This window comes from Eptatretus burgeri, chromosome 7, assembly GCF_056783735.1.
Source record: "Eptatretus burgeri isolate ZD-2024b chromosome 7, Ebu_testis_v1, whole genome shotgun sequence".
NCBI lineage: Eukaryota > Metazoa > Chordata > Myxini > Myxiniformes > Myxinidae > Eptatretus > Eptatretus burgeri.
In genome coordinates, this window is record NC_140967.1 from 110,668,744 (window position 1) to 110,687,949 (window position 19,206).

Genomic DNA, 19,206 nt, shown 5'->3' on the forward strand with positions numbered 1-19,206 from the left:
CATTGATGGATTTTTTTTTCTCTCCCATATGTGTGTACGTACGTAATTAAACATTCTCCTTTATATGCTGAACCTGAGTGGAAATAGAGTTCATTTCTTCCACGGTAATTTGTAAGGAGAAGATGTTTCAGTCAAATGTTAATGGACATTCGAATGGATAGATGCACATAAGGACGAACGGACCCACACAACCGGACCCACTCTGAGCTTACTTCGGATAACCTAAAAATAGAGCACACCACTCCTGTACTGGCTTCCTTGCATTGGTTGCCAGTGACATATCGAATGGAGTTCAAAATTTTACTTTTTCACTTTGTATGTATGCAATTTCACTTTTTCAATTGTTATTTCTGTTGTGTGTAATTTCACTTTTTCCATTGTTTTTTCTGTTGGATGTAATTTCACTATTTCCATTGATATTTCTGTTGGATGTAATTTCTCTTTTTCCATAGTTATTTATATTGTGTGTAATTTCACTTTTCCATTGTTTTTTTCTGTTGTGTGTAATTTCACTTTTTGCATTGTTATTTCTGTTGTATGTAATTTCAATTTTTCCATTGTTTTTTCTGTTGGATGTAATTTCACTTTTTCCATTGTTTTTTTCTGTTGTGTGTAATTTCACTTTTCCCATTGTTATTTCTGTTGTCTGTAATTTCACTTTTTCCATTCTTATTTCTGTTGTATGTGATTTCACTTTTTCCATTGTTTTTTTTCTGTTGTATGTAATTTCACTCTTTCCATTGATATTTCTGTTGGATGTAATTTCTATTTTTCCATTGTTTTTTTTATATTGTGTGTAATTTCACTTTTTCCATTGTTTTTTTCTGTTGTGTGAAATTTCACTTTTCCCATTGTTATTTATATTGTGTGTAATTTCACTTTTTCCATTGTTATTTATATTGTCTGTAATTTCAATTTTTCCATTGTTATTTATATTGTGTGTAATTTCACTTTTTCCATTGTTACTTCTGTTGTCTGTAATTTCACTTTTTCCATTGTTATTTCTGTTGTATGTAATTTCACTTTTTCCATTGTTTTTTTCTGTTGTATGTAATTTCACTATTTCCATTGATATTTCCGTTGGATGTAATTTCTCTTTTTCCATTGTTATTTTTATTGTGTGTAATTTCACTTTTGCAATTGTTTTTTTCTGTTGTGTGTAATTTCACTTTTTGCATTGTTATTTCTGTTGTATGTAATTTCAATTTTTCCATTGTTTTTTCTGTTGGATGTAATTTCTCTTTTTTCATTGTTATTTATATTGTGTGTAATTTCACTTTTTCCATTGTTTTTTTTTTTCTGTTGTGTGTAATTTCACTTTTTCCGTTGTTATTTATATTGTGTGTAATTTCAATTTTTCCATTGTTTTTTCTGTTGTATGAAATTTCACTTTTCCCATTGTTTTTTCTGTTGTATGTAATTTCACTTGTTCCATTGTTTTTTCTGTTGTCTGTAATTTCACTTTTTCCATTGTTATTTATATTGTAAGCAATTTGACTTTGTCATTGATATTTGGTTTGTTTGCATTTATTAATATGATTTGACTTCACCCTACTTCGATTCTCATCACATTTCTTTTTTTTACTTGACAAACTGATTTTTTTTTCCTTGGTTCAGCACTTTGAGAGTCATTTGTATTTGAAATGTGGTATGATTGATAAAAATATTATCACCTCTCTTTCTTGCAAGTTAGTGTCGTCTCTCCCCCCCTCCCTTCCTCTTCATCCATTCCCTTGTTTGTGTCCACCTGTTGCCACACTGCCACAATCTCAGTTTGCTGCTCTTGCACACTCTGTTACCTCACTCTTCCATAAGCCTAGATTTTGTCGATAAAAATGTACATGGAAGTTCCTTTCATGAACCAAATAGAACACTGTATTACAACAAAAAAATATGATCAAGTTCTATCTTGGAAGCCACCTGAAAAACACTGCCCCAAATGATGTTGTAAATTTTTAGATGAGAAGTCAATTTCACAACGATGTGAAAAGTGTTTGAAAAGCTTCACTCAGCATTCAGAGTAAGCAATCGAGAATAGCCAGTACCCTGAAGCTGGTAAAGGAATCTTTGTGTACTTGATTGAATTTTCACTTTTTGTTTAAACATGTTTTTAAAGAAAAATTTTCTTCATTACTTCAAGAATAACAATTAGTGTTGCATTCAAAATAAAATGTAAAATAGTCCAAGTTGGACTGGATGAAAGCAATTTGTCTCTGATCTCTCTTAATTGCACCGATTTTCATGAGGTGTCCTGCATTTATCATAATATGCATGCACAATACATCAAAACCATCAACAACTAAAACAAAAAGGTTGAGTTTTTGCCATTCTCAAAGAAACACGCACCTTGTCCTGTGACTTGTTGACTAATGGTTCATCCCTGAAATGTGTGGCTTCCAGTAAAAATTTGATAGCATCCACTCGAAAGCCATCAACTCCTTTGTCCAACCAGAAGGACAAAATATTCTGCAATGTGGAAGTAAAAAAAAGAAAGTTAAAAAATAATTTATACAAAACCAATAGAAATGTAGGACTGGCAGGATAGCCAAGTGGTGTATGCACTTTCCTTAAACTGTCAAGCCTGGGTTCAAATCTCGACGGAGCTATAAACTGTCTATCTGGTGTTTCGTAAGCAGGGTGAGGCATCACTATGTGTGTGCCGTCCCCCAGATGGACGTTGCACTCGGTGTTTTAGCTGATGAGGTTATAACATGGACATTATAAAGATCCCACGATGTTCTTCACAAGAATTGGCAAGCCATTGCCAGCACCCTGAACAAATTACAAATTCCTTTACTCTCAGTCAAGTATCTTGTGTCGGAGTAGCGACCCGACCAGGATTTTAACTCCAAATAATTGCTTTGGTCGGTATAAGCGATGACCGATATGGAACATAGAAACTGGTACATAATTGAATGAATGAATGGATAAATAAATATAAATATGGAAGCACATACTGTATTCAACTTCAAGGTGAATATTAACGATCTGAGAATGAACCAAAACATTCCCATTGTGCTATTCGTTATCTGGAGGTGGCTGTTGTGCTAAGTCTACTTTCTCTTCACGACAGATCGTTTTTAATTGCGATAGGAGGAACTTTCTCTTCACAAAGTGTGCGAATTCAGATCTTAAGTGAATTTATGTTTAAATATACTGTTACGAATTTGGAATTTGATTGCACACAACATTCAGGTTCCTTTAGTCAGCTATGTCGATAAGTGCATGTTCCCTAGATAGCTCACCTTCCATTGTTTAAATGTTCAGAAATCGCTTAGATGCACTGCGGATCAATTTAATAGTTAAGGAACGAAACAATGGAGACGTCCCTCCCCCCTCTTCTGTGAAGAGGAAGAAGAACCCTGCCGTCCCGTGACTCATGATGTCAACAACTCCCTCCCACCCATGGCTGAGCGGGGGGGATGGATCATGAGGGCACGAGTCACGCCGGGCGTGGGGGAGGCGGGCGGAGAAGGATAAGGATGAGATCCTTTCTTTGTTCTTGAGGAGTAAGCTTTTTGCTTTGGCAGAGAGTAGTCGCTCAGCAGACCGTCGGGTCCTGCTTGGCTTGCGTTAGGGTTGAGGCCTTCGGAAGCTTTTTGCTTCGATTGGTGGTTCAGTGAGCTTCGGCTTCCGTTTGGCTCGGGAGAGCTTTTTGCTTCGAGCTGCTTTGTTTTGGAAGGAAGTTGAGCCGGTTGCTCGGCCCAAGCTGCGAATGGTGGCTTCTTCTTCTTCTTGGTTCGTGGAGCTCTTTGTTCTCCATTTTGGTTCCCGGCTTGGTGCGACTCATCAACCTCTTCTTGGAGGTGGTTCCTCGGGGAAGCGACGCATCGACGGGAAGGATCGGTGCCTCGTCTCACCAGCACGTGTTGAGAAGCGCGGGAGGATTCGCGGGAGCTCGGGAAGGATCTCGGCTCACGGCGAGATCCTTCCCGAGCTGCCATCTTGCACTCGGAATATAGTTGGTTTTTAAATAGCCGGGAAAGTGATCAGGTCCAACGGGACTGTGCAGTAATACCCCGCTCGGTTATCCCAAAAGGAAGCGAGCTGCTTAAAGGCCCGGTCACACCTTGACGTTTTAGCCAACGTATGCCGATTTTTGATTTTTTTTTCTAAAACGCTGGCACACGTTGAATACGTTATGGGTAAGTTTTGATAACAATGAGAGCACGCTGAAAAACACTGCCATACGTCGTTGTACGCTGGCTTTAAACGTTGTACTTTTTGGTTGTCCTCAAATTTTTTCATGCTTGAAATTTCACGACGTATACCGGCGTATGACTCACACGTTCCGCTACGCTGGCCACAAGTTGTATGCACGGTCTGCGATCGTTGACAGACGTCAACACATGCTACTTGTAAGTTAATCATAAGTTGAGACACGCCGAGGTAATGTTTAGCGCACCCGAAACTTATTTCTAACCTATGATTAACGTGTTGTTGGCACGTTACGTGATCGTTGCCACACGTCGACAGACGTTACTTTTAAGTTACTCATAGGCTGAAAGACGTCGGTATAATGGATCGTCCTTGCGTCAGCGTCCACGGCCACGGCCAGGACACTTACTTGCAGCATTCTTCAAACTTTTCTTCGGTATGACGAGGATGTTCACACTTCGATGTCTAGCTTGGCTATGATTCCAATTGTCCATCGACAGCGTCTATTTAAAATAGTCGAGTTTGAGCGTTTTAACACGTTCAGAAGAAACGCTTCAAATTTCAAAACCCCAGCGTCAAAAAACAAAGGCGAGTGACAGCAATTTTTATCGTTCATTGTAAACAATGAAAATAGTTGAGTGGTACCGTTTAAAAGTCGTTGAGTGTAAAAAAAAAAATCGAATTGTTGAGCGCAAGCGTCTACTTTCAATAGTGGGGTTTGAGCGATTTAGCACGTTCAATAGAAACGATTAAAATTTCCAAGCGCCACCGTCAAAAAACAAAGGCGAGTTACAGCAATTTAAATCATTCATTGTAAACAATGAAAATAGCTGAGTGGTACCGTTTAAAAGTCGTTGAGTGTAAAAAAAAATCCAATTGTTGAGCGCAAGCATCTACTTTCAATAGTGGAGATGCAGCCATTTAAATCGTTGAGTGGCAGCCTATGAATAGCAAACCCTACGTCACCGGCAAAGATAAACTGCCGCACGATATGGATAAGTTAGGCTATCGTTAGGCATAGTTTGTGAACGCCGGCTTCACGATAATTATTCGTTGGTATATCATATCTATAAGTAATCAAAGCGCTCTATGCACATTATTAGTTCATTGTGCATTTGTCCAACCCGTTATGAATAGACTTAATCGTAAAAACAAGCTATAGCTCATTGTTGAAAAAGCCCCATAAAAAATTAGCCGCGAAGAACTTCGAACAATGGTGAAAAGATGTCTCCTACCCGTGGACACGCGGACGCAAGGACGATCCATCATAACCCACACCCTCCCCCTCACACTCACCTACTACTGCCAACATGAACAAACTACTACTAATACTAATACTAATACTGATACTGATACTGCTGACATGGACATCGACTCAAAAAGGACTCGAAAACACTGTTGGGTTCCCCTTTTATGAGCAGCATTTTTATATACCAATTCCCAAAACCGCTGGGAACACGTCTTTATATGGCAGTTGTAAGCTAGAAACAAGTTCATTTATTTTTTTTGTCGACCGGAAGACGTCAGTGGAATACGTCTACATACGTCGATGTGTGTTGGGACTACGTAAAGAATTGGTTCAAAGCACGTCAAACATAAGTTAGAAATAAGTTTCGCGTAAAAAAGACATTACCGCGATGTGTTTCGACTTATAAGTAGCCTTTGTGGACGTGTGTAAAACTTATCCCCATCGCATGCGGAACGTGTGTCATACACCGAGTACGTCCAAAAATTTTGAACATGTTTAAAATTTCTTGACGTACTCTACTTACTACGACGTAAGATAGCATACTTTAGCATTCTACTCATGTATACCAAACTTACTCATACCGTATTTGACGTGCCCCAACGTTTTAGACACATTTTTCTTAGGTCGGAATACGCTGGCAAGATCGCCAAGGTGTGACCGCGATGTTGTCACTTCCATTTCTACGGCAGTTATGATTCGAATCGTTGTGCGTCAGCCTTTTAATAGGCTACGTCACGACATCGTCGGCGATGCGTGCAACGCGCTATGCCTAAGTTAGACTATCGTTGGGCATCGGTTGTGTAGGCCGACAACAGGTTCAGCATTCGTTGGTATAAGTTATCTATAACACAACGAAATGTTCTGTGTCCATTACCAATGCGTTATACATAAGACAAAGTCGCTATGAATACGTCCAAATCTTTAAAAAAAAAAACATCAAAAGTTCAACGTAAGCCAGCGTTTTACATACATTTTAATACGTTGCCATCGCTGGCTAAAACGTCAAGGTGTGACCGGGCCTTAAGCGGCTCGTTTCCAAGCGGTGCCATTGAAGTACAATCTCTTGGTAACCCACCCGCGCTAATAATTAGGTAAATCGAAGATTTGGCGATCGGACTCTGTAGCGCGGGTAGAGTGCGGACAAGGTTGTGGTGTGGTTAAAAACACACCCGTGACTGGTTTCCGGCGTTGATCCGAAAAGCCGCGACTGGATTGTCAGTCCGGTGGGCGAAGCGACCGCTATTGGTTAGATGTGGTCCTTCGCACGCCGGCGGGTGGAAATCTACAAAAATACATATATACTTATACATAAAAACACACACGCGCGTAAAGACTTGCAGTTGGGAGTATAATAAACGATTCCATGGTAGATTCTCCAACCTCTAATTGAACAAACAATGACTCAACATTTTCGATCAACAACATGTGCAATGCACCATGCATCTGTTAACCTTTCTTAAGGCCCTGTCACATCTTGACGATTTAGCCAGCGTATGGCAACGTATCAAAATGTATGTAAAACGCTGGCGTACGCTAACTATTGATGTTTTTTTTCCAGTTTTGGACGTATTCATAACGAGTTGGACATATGCATAACGTATTAGTAATGCACACAGAATGTTTCGATAACATATAGATAACTTATACCAACGAATGCTGAGTGTGTTGTCGGCGTTCACAACCTATGCCCAACGATAGTCTAACTTATGCATAGCGCGCGGCAGCGTATCGCCGACAATCACATGGTGTAACCTATTAAAAGGCTGCGGCTCGACGATTCAAATCATAACGGCGCTAGACATCGAAGTGTCAAGCCGCTGCCACACCTTGACGTTGTAGCCAGCGTATGCCGACGTATGAAAAATTTGGCGAATACGCTGGCACACGTCGAATACGTTATGGGTAAGTTTGGTATACGTTCAGAGCATGCTGAAGCACGCTGGCATACATCGTCGTACGCCGAGTACGTCGACAAATTTTCAGCATGTTGGAAATTTTTCGACGTATGCAGCGTATGACTCACACGTTCCGCATACGCTGACCATAAGTTGTAGGCACGTTACACGATCATTGACACACGTTACTTGTAAGTTACTCATAAGTCGAAACATGTCGAGGTAATGGTTAGCGTACCCGAAACTTTTTTCTAACCTATGAGTAACGTGCTTTGAACCTATGTGTACCGTAACTCCAACGCATATTGACGTATGGAGATGTATTTGACGTCTTCCGCACGACCGCATAACTTACTGAACACGTGTTACTGAGTTACAGCTGCCGTATAATGGCATATTGGCAGCGTTTAGGGGAATTGGGATATAAAAATGGGGTTCACACAGGAGGAACCCGTCAGTGTTCCAGACTCCATGGTTTTTTATTTAGTTATTATTTTCTTCGGCAACGGTGATGTTGACACTTCAATTTCTAGTGCGGTTTTGATTTAAATCGTTGAGCGGCAGCCTATTAATTATATTATATTATAACCGCACTAGAAATCGAAGTGTCAACATCACCGTCATGCCAAAGAAAAAAAAAATCATGGAGTCTGGAACACTGACGCTAAACATTACCTCGACGTGTTTCGACTTATGAGTAAGTTACAAGTAACGTGTGTCGACGTGTGTCAACGATCGCGTAACGTGCCTACAACTTATGGCCAGCGTATGCGGAACGTGCGAGTGATACGCTGGCATACGTCGAAAAATTTCAAGCATGTTAAAATTTGGTGAGGAGCTCGGCGTACTACGACATATGCCAGCGTGCTCTTAACGTATACAAAACTTACCCAAAACGTATTCGACGTGTGCCAGCGGTTTCGACAAATTTTTCATACGTCCGCATACGCTGGCTAAATCGTCAAGGTGTGACAGGGCCTTTAAGAGTGATAAACATCACCACAACATCCTCCTAAATACCAAAAGGTGGGGGTGGGCCAAGCTGGACAGCCAATCAACACATGTATCACATCACTCGCGCATTCTGACCGTTAACAAATTTTAAAACCACCAGCACATTATTGGATCAAAGAACACACTCATGTAAACCAATTAGATGACACCAAACAATATTTCAGATAACCTCAACAAATAATTGGTCACAGTCATTGCAAGTAAACACGATCAGGGGTCATCAAGCATGATGCTAAATGCATGTAATCAGTAAATTCACAACAATGTAAACGTAGCCATGTGCGGAAAAGAGGTTGGGGTGGAGGTTCGGTCTGGGGGTGGGGGGGGGGGTATGGTTAGTCCTGATGGAACAGCCAGATGATGTACTTAGTGGAATTCCCATGCAATATCTGGGATTCCCTGGTAGATTTATGCAAGAGAGGTCCAAAACCTAAAGATAAATCCACCACCTCCTGCGTGATCGATGTGACCATTTCCTCTGCATTCCAAGCCTCCAGAATCCATCTTCTGGTCCTGTTCGGGGCCGAGCCCAAAATGTTGACCCGATCCCATAAAAGGTGTGTGTCCTGCCTTGAGCCCATGTTTGATGGCTGACCTATTAGGATAATTGCACTCAAAGGCCTTGCGGTGTTCAGCAATATGTTGGCCTAAGGTCCTCCCAGTCTCTCCCACATACTCGGCTCCACAACCACAGGGTATCGCATACACCACCCCCACCCTGTCCTTCCTCAGTAACTTGTCCTTTACCCTCATAAGGGCTTTCTTGAGAGTGAAGACTGGTTTTAAACTTACCCTCACTCCTGCCATTTTCCATGCTCTGCCGATCCTCTGCGATACACCTGGTATAAAAATGAAGGATACAAAGCCCCCTGGGTTGTTCTTTCGGTCCCAATCTGTTGTGTGGGCCATGTCGGATCGTTCTTTTTGGTAGCAAGGTGTCTGGGTAACCGTTAACACTCAAAACCTTTTGAAGATGATCCACCTCCCTCATCTTGTCTTCGATGGAGGATGGTATCTCTCATGCTCTTTTTGAGAGGGTGTGCACCACCGATATTTTGTGCTCCAATGGATGACAGGAATCAAAGTCGAGGTAGCGGTCGGTATGTGTGGCTTTCTCTACACCGTGACCTTCAGAGTTCCTTTGAGATCCCTTGTTACGAACGTGTCTTGGAAGGGAAGAGCTCCATCCTTCTCCTCTTCACGGGTGAAATTGATCGATGGAAATTTTTTATTGATGTATAGATACACGCGCATGCACATGCACACACACATACCCTATATGAGCACTTGTGAATGGACCGTTGTGACCGAGGCACCGGGGGCTGTTCCAAGTTCCGTTGTGTTAATCTATGCATACACAAATGCATACAGTACATAAAAACGACAAACACAAATGTTTACATTTCAAAAGAGTTCTTTGAAAGATCCTGGTTCTTGAGCAATGGTGGCTGGTTCTTTTCAGTGTCTCTGCTAAGTTTCTCAAATATATGTTTTTTGGTCGTTTGTTGTGCAGTTAGTACTAACATGCTGGCAGATATGTGTTACTTTAACGTCCATCCAAGCGTTGGCATACTCTTTGATGTAACCCTGGCTCTGTAGGACCAATGTGACAGTAGTATAGTCAGGCCTATAAATTAAACCTAGGCAAAGCAGCTCAAAGATAACTGCGATACCTCTGTGCTATCCTGTCAGACATTTGTTGGATAATAACGTTCATTCTTCGTCAAAGTACCATATTTGCATTCGACTAACTACTTCCTTGTATCCATCGTCAACATCTTTCCAACATTCACCATTACTACACTCACATTTTACAACATTATTTTCCCTCTCAATATCAATATCAATATGTTATTCAGAATATAACATACATTTCCAAGATTATACCACATACTGTTGCTACATCAGATGTAATTCAGTTGGTTTAACACGAGATGGATAACTAACACAGCTGATATTGTGGTATTACAGTTGACTGTGCCCACCTCTGCTTCCTTGACGACTTCCGGGTTGGTGTAGTTTAGATCAGGTTGCTCCGGGAAAAATTGGTGGTAGTAGCATTGCTTACGAAGATCATCATATGTCCAAGCAGACCCACCAAATTTGCTTACCTGTCAAACAAGAAAGGTCTCCGTCACGGCAGGTATAATACATTACATTTGAAGCACAGTTATTTCATCCACAGTGGTAGGTACCAGACAAAACTCTCATTTTGAAATAGGCAAAAGACAAAATAAGTTAACTAACCAGCTAATTGGAACTGGGCTTCAACCAACAGGAATAAAACCAACAGCTGCACAAACAAACCGAAACAACATAACATAGTGCAGAACTATCTCAGTTATAAAAATAATGGAAAAAACAAGTCTGAAGACGACGATGGTGCACGAGCGGTATTTGACGATGTAGATTGTTTCAGAAGTCAAGGATGAGACAATGTGATAATTTTTGACCAAGTTATAAAAATGATCAACATGATGTGGTATGGGTGACAGGTTATTGGCTGCAAAATGTCGAAAACCCGGTTTCATTCAACAACTTTCAAAATTTGACCTTTGCATAACCTTTAAAGGTCACAAAACAATGTTGTGCACATTAAAATAAGGAAACAGGATACGTGATATAGCTTATTGGAGTTAGTTTGTCGAAGAAGGTTGAAAACCTGGTCCGATTCCCACAACTTTGAAAATTTGACCGTTATGGCCTTTAAAGGTCAAAGGTCAAGGATTATGACTTTTGGTGCAAAACTTCCTCTGGAACATTCCAGGAACAATATAACGTCATATAGGCTATATGGCATTTCGCACTCCTCGGATTATCCATACTTTGATGGAATCAGCGTAAAAACAAACTTGAAGGGGGCGCCACGGGCAAGGTGTTCGAGATAGAGCAAAATGCTTTCCAGACTTTAGGTGGAGAATGATCTCAAGATTATGCATAAAAAATATTGTCATCCTAGCTCTCAAAGTTTGGGCGGTCGTATGATTTTTATGTCAAAATTCGCAATTTTCTAAGTTTTTGACCTTGTGAGCTTGACCGTGGGATGAAAATGGAAAAAAAAAAAAAAAAAAAATCGGACAACGGCAGGTTTTAGATAATTCATTTTGCTATTCAAATACTGAAGAACCCATTCCGTTCAATCAATTCCCGAGGAGAAGATAGATTTTTAATCCGACTACCCCCTAAAAATGGCTATTTTTTGGGCTTGCTACGCCCACAATGGTTGTAGCATGCCCTCATCCAGGAAAACACAACGAGACATTGATATCGAACAGGTAACCAAGTTTCATCAAGATCGGATCAAAGTCCATGGAGTTATGCTCTGGACAGACAGACATACAGACACACAGACATAACGAATATAGTGGTCACTCTGGCTGGCGCTCGTGAACCAAAAAGTGTATTTGAAGCCAAAGCACATGGAAGAGCTGGAACAGAACAGAACAAGGTACAACGGAACAAAATAAACAGTAGAAAGAGATTGGGGGTAGGGGAAGCACCAACAGCAGGGCCAAGGGTCAAAATAGACGGAGACGGAAAAACAAGGGATGTAGGTGTGGCATGCTTGTGAAAGAGGCTGTTTAAGAATGAGTGGCAAGGAAGGATGTGGGGCGTGAAAGAGATAGGTACAGGAACAAACTCTTAGGAAGGAAAAGCTGGAAATTTGGAAGAATTTTTTTTTAATTAAAAAAAATCTTCATTCTTTTAACGTTTCACCTCCCTAACCATGTTTCTGAACTCCCTCTTCTTCTTCCTGTAACTTTCGTTGAACTACCAGCTCCTTCTGCATTTGCCGATCCAAGTTCACCAAATGATATGATTTTTCTTCAACCTTTCCTTCACCGAATCTTACGTAATCTTTATCAAAAAAATTTTTAAACAACAACAACAACAACAAAAAAGTTTCATGTTTAAACTACTCTTTCACACGTGTGGTTCTCGGTATTGTATCATAATTCACTCTTCGTCTTCTTATTCTTCAAAGGCTGTTTTCAATTCGACCTTTCCTTCATCCCGTGTTAAAAAAATTCCCCGTTACAACGTTTCTTTTCTCCATTCTCTTAATTCTCCTTTATTGCATCCCTCAGGTAATGTCCTTAATCACATCTCTGATTAAATATATTAACTCCCAGTTGGCAATGCATGGTCGTGTTCCATCAATCATCCTATTTTCAACTTCAGTGCCAATTCACCCCACCTCCTTAAATCTACCTCCTCAGAACTCCTCACATGTTGTCAATCTCCTAACCACTCCCATCTTGACCCTCATCCTACCTCTGCTCTTGGCACCTCTTCACTGTCTTCTGCTTCAGTATCAACTCCTCCTATTGTCCCAAAGAGTGCATTGTTCTAACATCTGTGGGCTCTATTCTAACCTAACAGATATCTCATTTTCTCAATCAGTACACTCATCATCAACACGAACATGCTCCTTCCTTCCTCTCAGCACATCTCCCCCTCTTCCCAACCCTTCAAATCTTGTACCTCCCCCACCAGCTCCCTGCATCACCATACCTCCATCAAGTCTCATACTTTCCCTCTCCTCGCTTCGCCCATCGCCCTCCTGCACCTTGGCCGTGCCTTCTCTCATAGCAACCTTCACACTCTTCCCCCCTCCAAGCTTCCCTCTCACTCCCGCTTCCCAAAGTTACTGCCCCCCCCCCCCCGCCACTCACAAATTTCCCTGAAAATATCTGCTGTTCTTCCTCAGCTCCAATCAGTTCTGACTACGGGCTTGTCAAAGTGGACATCTCTCTGGCTGTTATCAGAGAACCACCTCAGAGCCCTCGAGTCTGGCATTTCACTCAGGCCGACTGGCAGAGACTTCAAACAGCCATCAAACTTCCAGATTGGTCTCCCATCTCTACTTCCTTTGACATCAACTCATCCTGAGAATTCTTTCAAAGAAACTTGCTCTCCCTCATGCACAGATTTATCCCCTCTCGTCCAACACATGGAACATATCTTCCAATCCGGACAAATCTCACACTCTCACTCCGTCTCTCTGAAAGGACCGTCTGGAACTCCCCACCCACTCCCCAACCCCCTCCCCCCCCGCTCATCTACTTTATCAACAATCCTCTTGAATAAGTCCTATCATTCAAACTTCTGGGTCTCACAATCTGACCATGATCTTTCCTGGGAGAACCACATTTCCAAGCTGGCCTCCAAAGCCAGTCCCCGAATGGGCATCCACCGGCGTGCAAAGTCGTTCCTTGGCACACCTGAGCTCCTGACTACGATACAACTTTTGTCCACAGCCTGATGGAGTTGTGTCCATTTGATACTTGCAAAATCAAAGATTTTTCAAGAATATTGGTTTGTCGATTTTGTTTTTCTGTCTGTCTGTCTGTCTGTCTATCACCTCCAAGTCACAATTCTAAACTGATCGTCATGAAACTTTACCAAGTTGTAGAGCTAGTCTCAACTGAGAAGCCTATTGATTTTGAGGTCAAAGGTTAAAGGTCATCTTGAAGTCAGGTCAGGTCAGGTATGGGAGCATGTGCCAGAACAGCGCATCGCTGCGTCCACTTTCCGCCGGTACTCCAGGGGCCTCCGTCTGGCCATCCCCCAGGCAGATGTCAGGCCCATCCCCATCTCCTTGAGATGATGGTCAACCTGCTGCAACCATGAGGCACGTGGTCGGCCCACTGGCCTCCTCCACTCATGAGACTCCCTCGCTGAGAGAATCTGGTGAGCAGGATCAGCGTCAGGAAAACGAGCCACATGTCCATACAGCCGCAGCTGACGCTCACGGACTATGCAGGTAACAAATCTCATCCGAGTCTCTCTCAGCAACCGCTCGTTGGACACAAAATCCGACCAGCGATAGCCAAGGATTCTTCGAAGAGACCTGGTACCAAAGGAATTAAGTCTCCGTCTCAGATCCTTGGTCAAAGTCCAAGTCTCGCACCCATAGAGCAAGACTGGAAGTACCAAGGACCTGAAGACTCGGACTTTCGTCCTCCCGCACAGGTACCGGCAGTGCCACACCCCATGATCCAGTGAATCCATGACTCCCCAGGCCCGACCCAGACGTCTATTGACCTCCGGCTCACAACCTGCGGAGACATGAATATCACTGCCAAGGTAAGTGAATCTATCCACGACCTCAACATCCTCACCACAAACAGACACAGACAGGACAGCAGCATCCAAGATGTCACCGAAAGCCTGGATCTTAGTTTTGACCCAAGAAATCCGTAATCCCAACGGCTCCGACTCCTCATTCAGCACCTCGAGGGCCCCCAAGAGGATGTCTAAAGTCTCCGCAAAGATGACTGCATCATCTGCAAAATCAAGGTCCGAGATCTTGACATTGCCAAACGATGCACCGCAACTTGATCTCTCCGACATCCTCCCAAAAATCCAGTCCATACAAGTGCTGAAAAGTGTGGGGGCAAGTACACATCCCTGACGAACTCCAGTAACAACTGGAAATAAGTCAGAGATGGTACCACCACACTTCACAGCACTCTCAGTACCAGAGTAGAGTTCAGACATCAGATCGATCAGTTTCGGTGGCACCCCACGAAGACCAAGAATCCTCCAGAGGACATCCCGATTCACTGAATCGAACGCTTTACAGAGATCAACATAGACTGCAAGCAGCCCCTGCCGAAACTCTCGTCTGCGTTCGGTGAGGACACGAAGTGCAAGGATACGGTCAATCGTTGACCTCTTTGGTGTAAAGCCTGACTGCTCTGGACGCTGGTGCTCAAGCAGATGGTGGCAAACCCTATCAAGAATTATCCGAGCAAAGACCTTGCCCGGCACTGAGAGCAGCGTCACCCCTCGGTAGTTGTTGCAGTCTTGGCGATCACCCTTCCCTTTCCAGAGAGGGACAACAAGGCCCCTCTTCCAGTCAGTTGGGATGATGCCTGTGTTCCAGGCAGAGCACAAAACTGCATGCAACGACACGAGTGCAGCATTTCCACCAGCCTTGAGAAGTTCAGCATGGATGCCACAGATCCCTGGAGCTTTGCCCCGTTTCAACTGGTTCACCGCAGCCCGTGTTTCCACAAGCGATGGTGGACCACAGTTGATCCGAGGGTCAGCAACAGGGATTGTAACACCCTTGACGTCAAACTCGACAGCTGGGGGATCAGCCTGGTACAACCGCTCAAAGTAACCGGCCCAGCGGGCCTTCACTTCAGACTCCTCCGTCAAGAGCCTACCACTCTCTGCTCGAACTGCAGTGCTCCGAGGGATGGGCTTGGATGAACGTAATGCGTGAATTCCCCTGTAAGCGGGACGAGAATCACCTGTCCACAGGTGATGCTCTACCCCCTCACAGATTCCTCGCACATAGGCCTCCCTGTCCACCCTCAGTGCACGTACAGTTTTACACCTCAGCTCCCTGAACAGCTCAGCTCTGCCATTCAGCCTGGCCCTGCGACTCTGGTCAATGGTATCCAGTGTCCCTTGAGAGACAAAATTCTTCTTTGCCCTGCGGTGAACTCCAAGGCATCCACTGGCAACATCAACGACGGTGGTCTTGAAGGTGCTCCACAACTCTTCAGGACCCCCCAAAGCACCCAGACCCCCCAAGTGTCCACTCAGCCTGTTCGCAAACTCCTCAGCTACTCTCTCTTCCCTGAGCTTGGCAACATCCAGCCTAGGCTGGGATGGTACCATTCTCCAGGATTTAAGGTGCAGCTTTAGAGTTGCTACAACAAGCCTGTGGTCAGTATTGAGGTACTGAGCACTCCGGTAGACCCTGCAGTTCTGGATCATCCTCCAATGACCGTCAATGAGGACATGGTCAATCTCCTTTGCCACACCGCCAGCGTTGGAATACCAAGTCCAGCGATGAGCTTGCGGACGCTGAAACCATGAACCAGCCACCCTAAGTCCATGACTTCTTGCAAAGTCAAGGAACTTAGTGCTATTCTGGTTCATAGTTCCTGACCCATGGGGACCAACACACACCTCATAACCATCCCTATCAGTTCCAGTCGATGCATTGAAATCCCCCAAGACTAGAAGTGTATCTCGTCTGGGGCACTGATCAACCACAGACTCGAGTGTGGCGTAGAATGCATCCTTCACGGTGAGATCACTCGCCTCAGTCGGAGCATAAATAGAGACCAGGGAAATGACACCTAAGGAGTGGCGAATCCTTAATCTCATAATACGCTCGTTGACCAGTGTTACCTCAATTATCATTGGGGTCAGCTTATTGGACACAGCTACAGCAACTCCTTGGGTATGGTAACCATCAGAGCGACCAGACCAATAGTAGGTGTAACCATCCACCATTATCTCGCCGCAATCTGGTCTCCGAACCTCAGAGAGAGCTGCAATCCCGATGTCCAAATGCTTGAGCTCAGATGATAACAGAGACAGGTGATCATCCTCTCTTAGGGATAGGACATTCCAGGCACCCACCCGAAGGGACCGCCTCAGGTTAACCCAAGGAGACCGCCGTCTGGTGGACGACACCTCAGCACCACTCCGACACACTCTCCCGCAATCTGACCCAGGGATGTTACCCCATGGTTTCCCTCCTATCAAAGATTGGGGGTCCCGAAGGCTTTGCCCCAATCCTGTCATCCGGTGAGCTGCCCTGCGAAGGGAAGCTGCACAGGAGGTACTCCCACGGAGTGGGTTTTCAGATTTTTTTGCGTTTTTGCGTTTTGCGGAATGAAGCATTTTACGGTGGCCGGAGTGCAAATCCTGCAACCAACCTCCTAATATGAAGTAGCCCAACTGCAGGAGGACGTCCGCAGACACAGTTGGGCACTAGATATGGATGGCCGTTGGCTCACAAGGAGCTCCTCCGCCCTTTGACAGGTTTTGTTTTTAATCCTGCTGGGTGTCCATATTCAAACACCCTCCTCACCAGAAAACCTGGTGGGGGAGACGGTTTGGTCGCCGACAACCCGACCATGGAACAGGTTAGTACAGGTTTACATGGTACCTGTAGCAGGTCACAGATCGAACCTGACCTGACTATACTTGAAGTCGAATTTCTAAAATCGTCATTTTTCTTCCAATTGACTTGAAATTTGAACAAGATTTGCATATTGTGTCAATTAATTGAGAAAGCATCTATTTTTGAGGTGCAATCTCACTCTTGTCAATCATCAATTTGAATCTGAAAAATAATCAATTTTCATCCGATTGATCTGAGCTTTGATTAATATTGTCAATTTTAATCTTAATGAAATGGATAATTTGATGTATCCATGGCAACCTTTGGAGAAGGGGGTGGATTTTGCAAGTTTCGTGCTCTGCATGACATCTTTTTTGTTGGCTTGTTTGTCCGGGCGATATCTCAGCCATCCTTTGCGCTAGGAAGCTCAAATTTGGGGACAAAAGTGTATATGTGATTTGGCAAAAACGGTATTTTTTGATTAATCAAGGAATTGATAAATTACATAATTTTTATCTATTATATCAATTCCTTATTTATTTTCTCTCTCATATGGGCAATATCTCAGGCACATTTTGAGCTCGGAAACCGATATTTGAACACGACAGTGAACAAGTGATTTGGCTACAAATGGTTCTTTTTCATTCATTGATAAATAAGTCAATTAATTATTCATTTTTTTGAAGAATTAATTTTCAAAAAGTTACAGATTCTGATGAAACCAACAGTGGTTTTGTTATACTATGAGCCAATTACGAAATTATTTAAAGATTATAAAATTATTTCAATTATGCATTTAATCCATCAATTATTGCACACCGCTCCCTCCCAATTCCATCTCCATGTGCTGCATGGTGGCATCGCCGGGTGCCGAGGGTCCCCCAGCAATGTTGCGTGCTGGAGAATTTGCTATTTATTTCTCTGGCATGGGGGGAATGTACTTTGAATGTACCTTGACTTGTTTTCTATATATCACTAAAACTCTCATCTTGTATATATGTATGCATGTATGTATGTATGTATGTTCCTGAAATACAGCCAAAACGGTACACGATAGCACAAAAATTTTCGGCCCACCTTACTCACCATTTTCCTGCAGTGTGCAGTATCAAGTTTCGTTAAAAATCGGGCAATGAAAAAATTATTTTTAAAAATCAATTCCCGATTCAGTCAAGTACTCTTCAGGAAAATTTGATCAATGCAAACAACCTCAGCGGTATAGTTTGCTGGAGCTATCTTTGTTTTGTTTTGTTTGAAATGATTTTTCTAATCAACTGCTGTCACAACGGGAACCCAACGGGTTCACGGGTCATCTCGTACAATATATAGTTTCAGACCTTTTGCTATATTATATACTTATTACATACTAAACATTCCATCATGCTTTGGACTGAATTGGATGTTCTGTACTCCACAACATGATGTGCATCATTTTCTGGTTTGTTAATCACAATGTACTAGCAGAGTTCCCACCCTACAGACAATATTGTTCAAAGCATGCAACACATTCTTCTGACACCTATCTTTGGGAACACACCAACAATAGAGTTGAAGTCCAAGATAGAGGAAGACTTGGGCAACAAATGGGAGTGGAGAAGAATGAGGGGCAAGGGAAGATGCATGGGGTGGGCACGGCGGATACAGAAGGAAACTCTCAGGAGGGAAAACTGGAAATTTGGAAGGAGGGTTTGTGATGTGGAAAAGGGGGGGGGGGTAATGGGGGCAGAAAACATAATGGTTTTGGAATGGGGACGACCTGAAATTGAAGACCTGGAGGGAACAATGAGATTGAAGAGAATGTGTGAGCAGTGATCCTGGATTTATTTAGTTTACCAAGAAGGGGGTTGATGGTGGACTGTGTGAGCGCTGCAGAAACCTGGGGGGGGGGAATGCTCCAGAAAGAGCAGAGGTTGCAAGACCAGAAAGGAGGGGGTCGATCCAACACTGCAACCCACCCACCCCCCCTCCTCCATGGGCTTTTCTACAAACAGACTTAAAAAGTAATAATCCTT

At 43.1% G+C, this 19,206-nt stretch overlaps 1 protein-coding gene across 2 annotated transcripts in view; it reads right to left on the reverse strand.

The window, feature by feature from the left end:
* The window catches only part of SLC3A1 (solute carrier family 3 member 1), an 83,587-nt gene that overhangs the window by 50,250 nt on the left and 14,131 nt on the right, over window positions 1-19,206 (reverse strand). For both annotated transcript variants that reach the window (XM_085890284.1, XM_085890283.1), the window contains exons 4-5: window positions 10,302-10,427; window positions 2,347-2,466 (exon numbers count right to left, since the gene is read on the reverse strand). In XM_085890284.1, coding sequence (XP_085746410.1) covers window positions 2,347-2,466; window positions 10,302-10,427 — 246 coding nt within the window. The remainder of the gene's footprint in view (window positions 1-2,346; window positions 2,467-10,301; window positions 10,428-19,206) is intronic.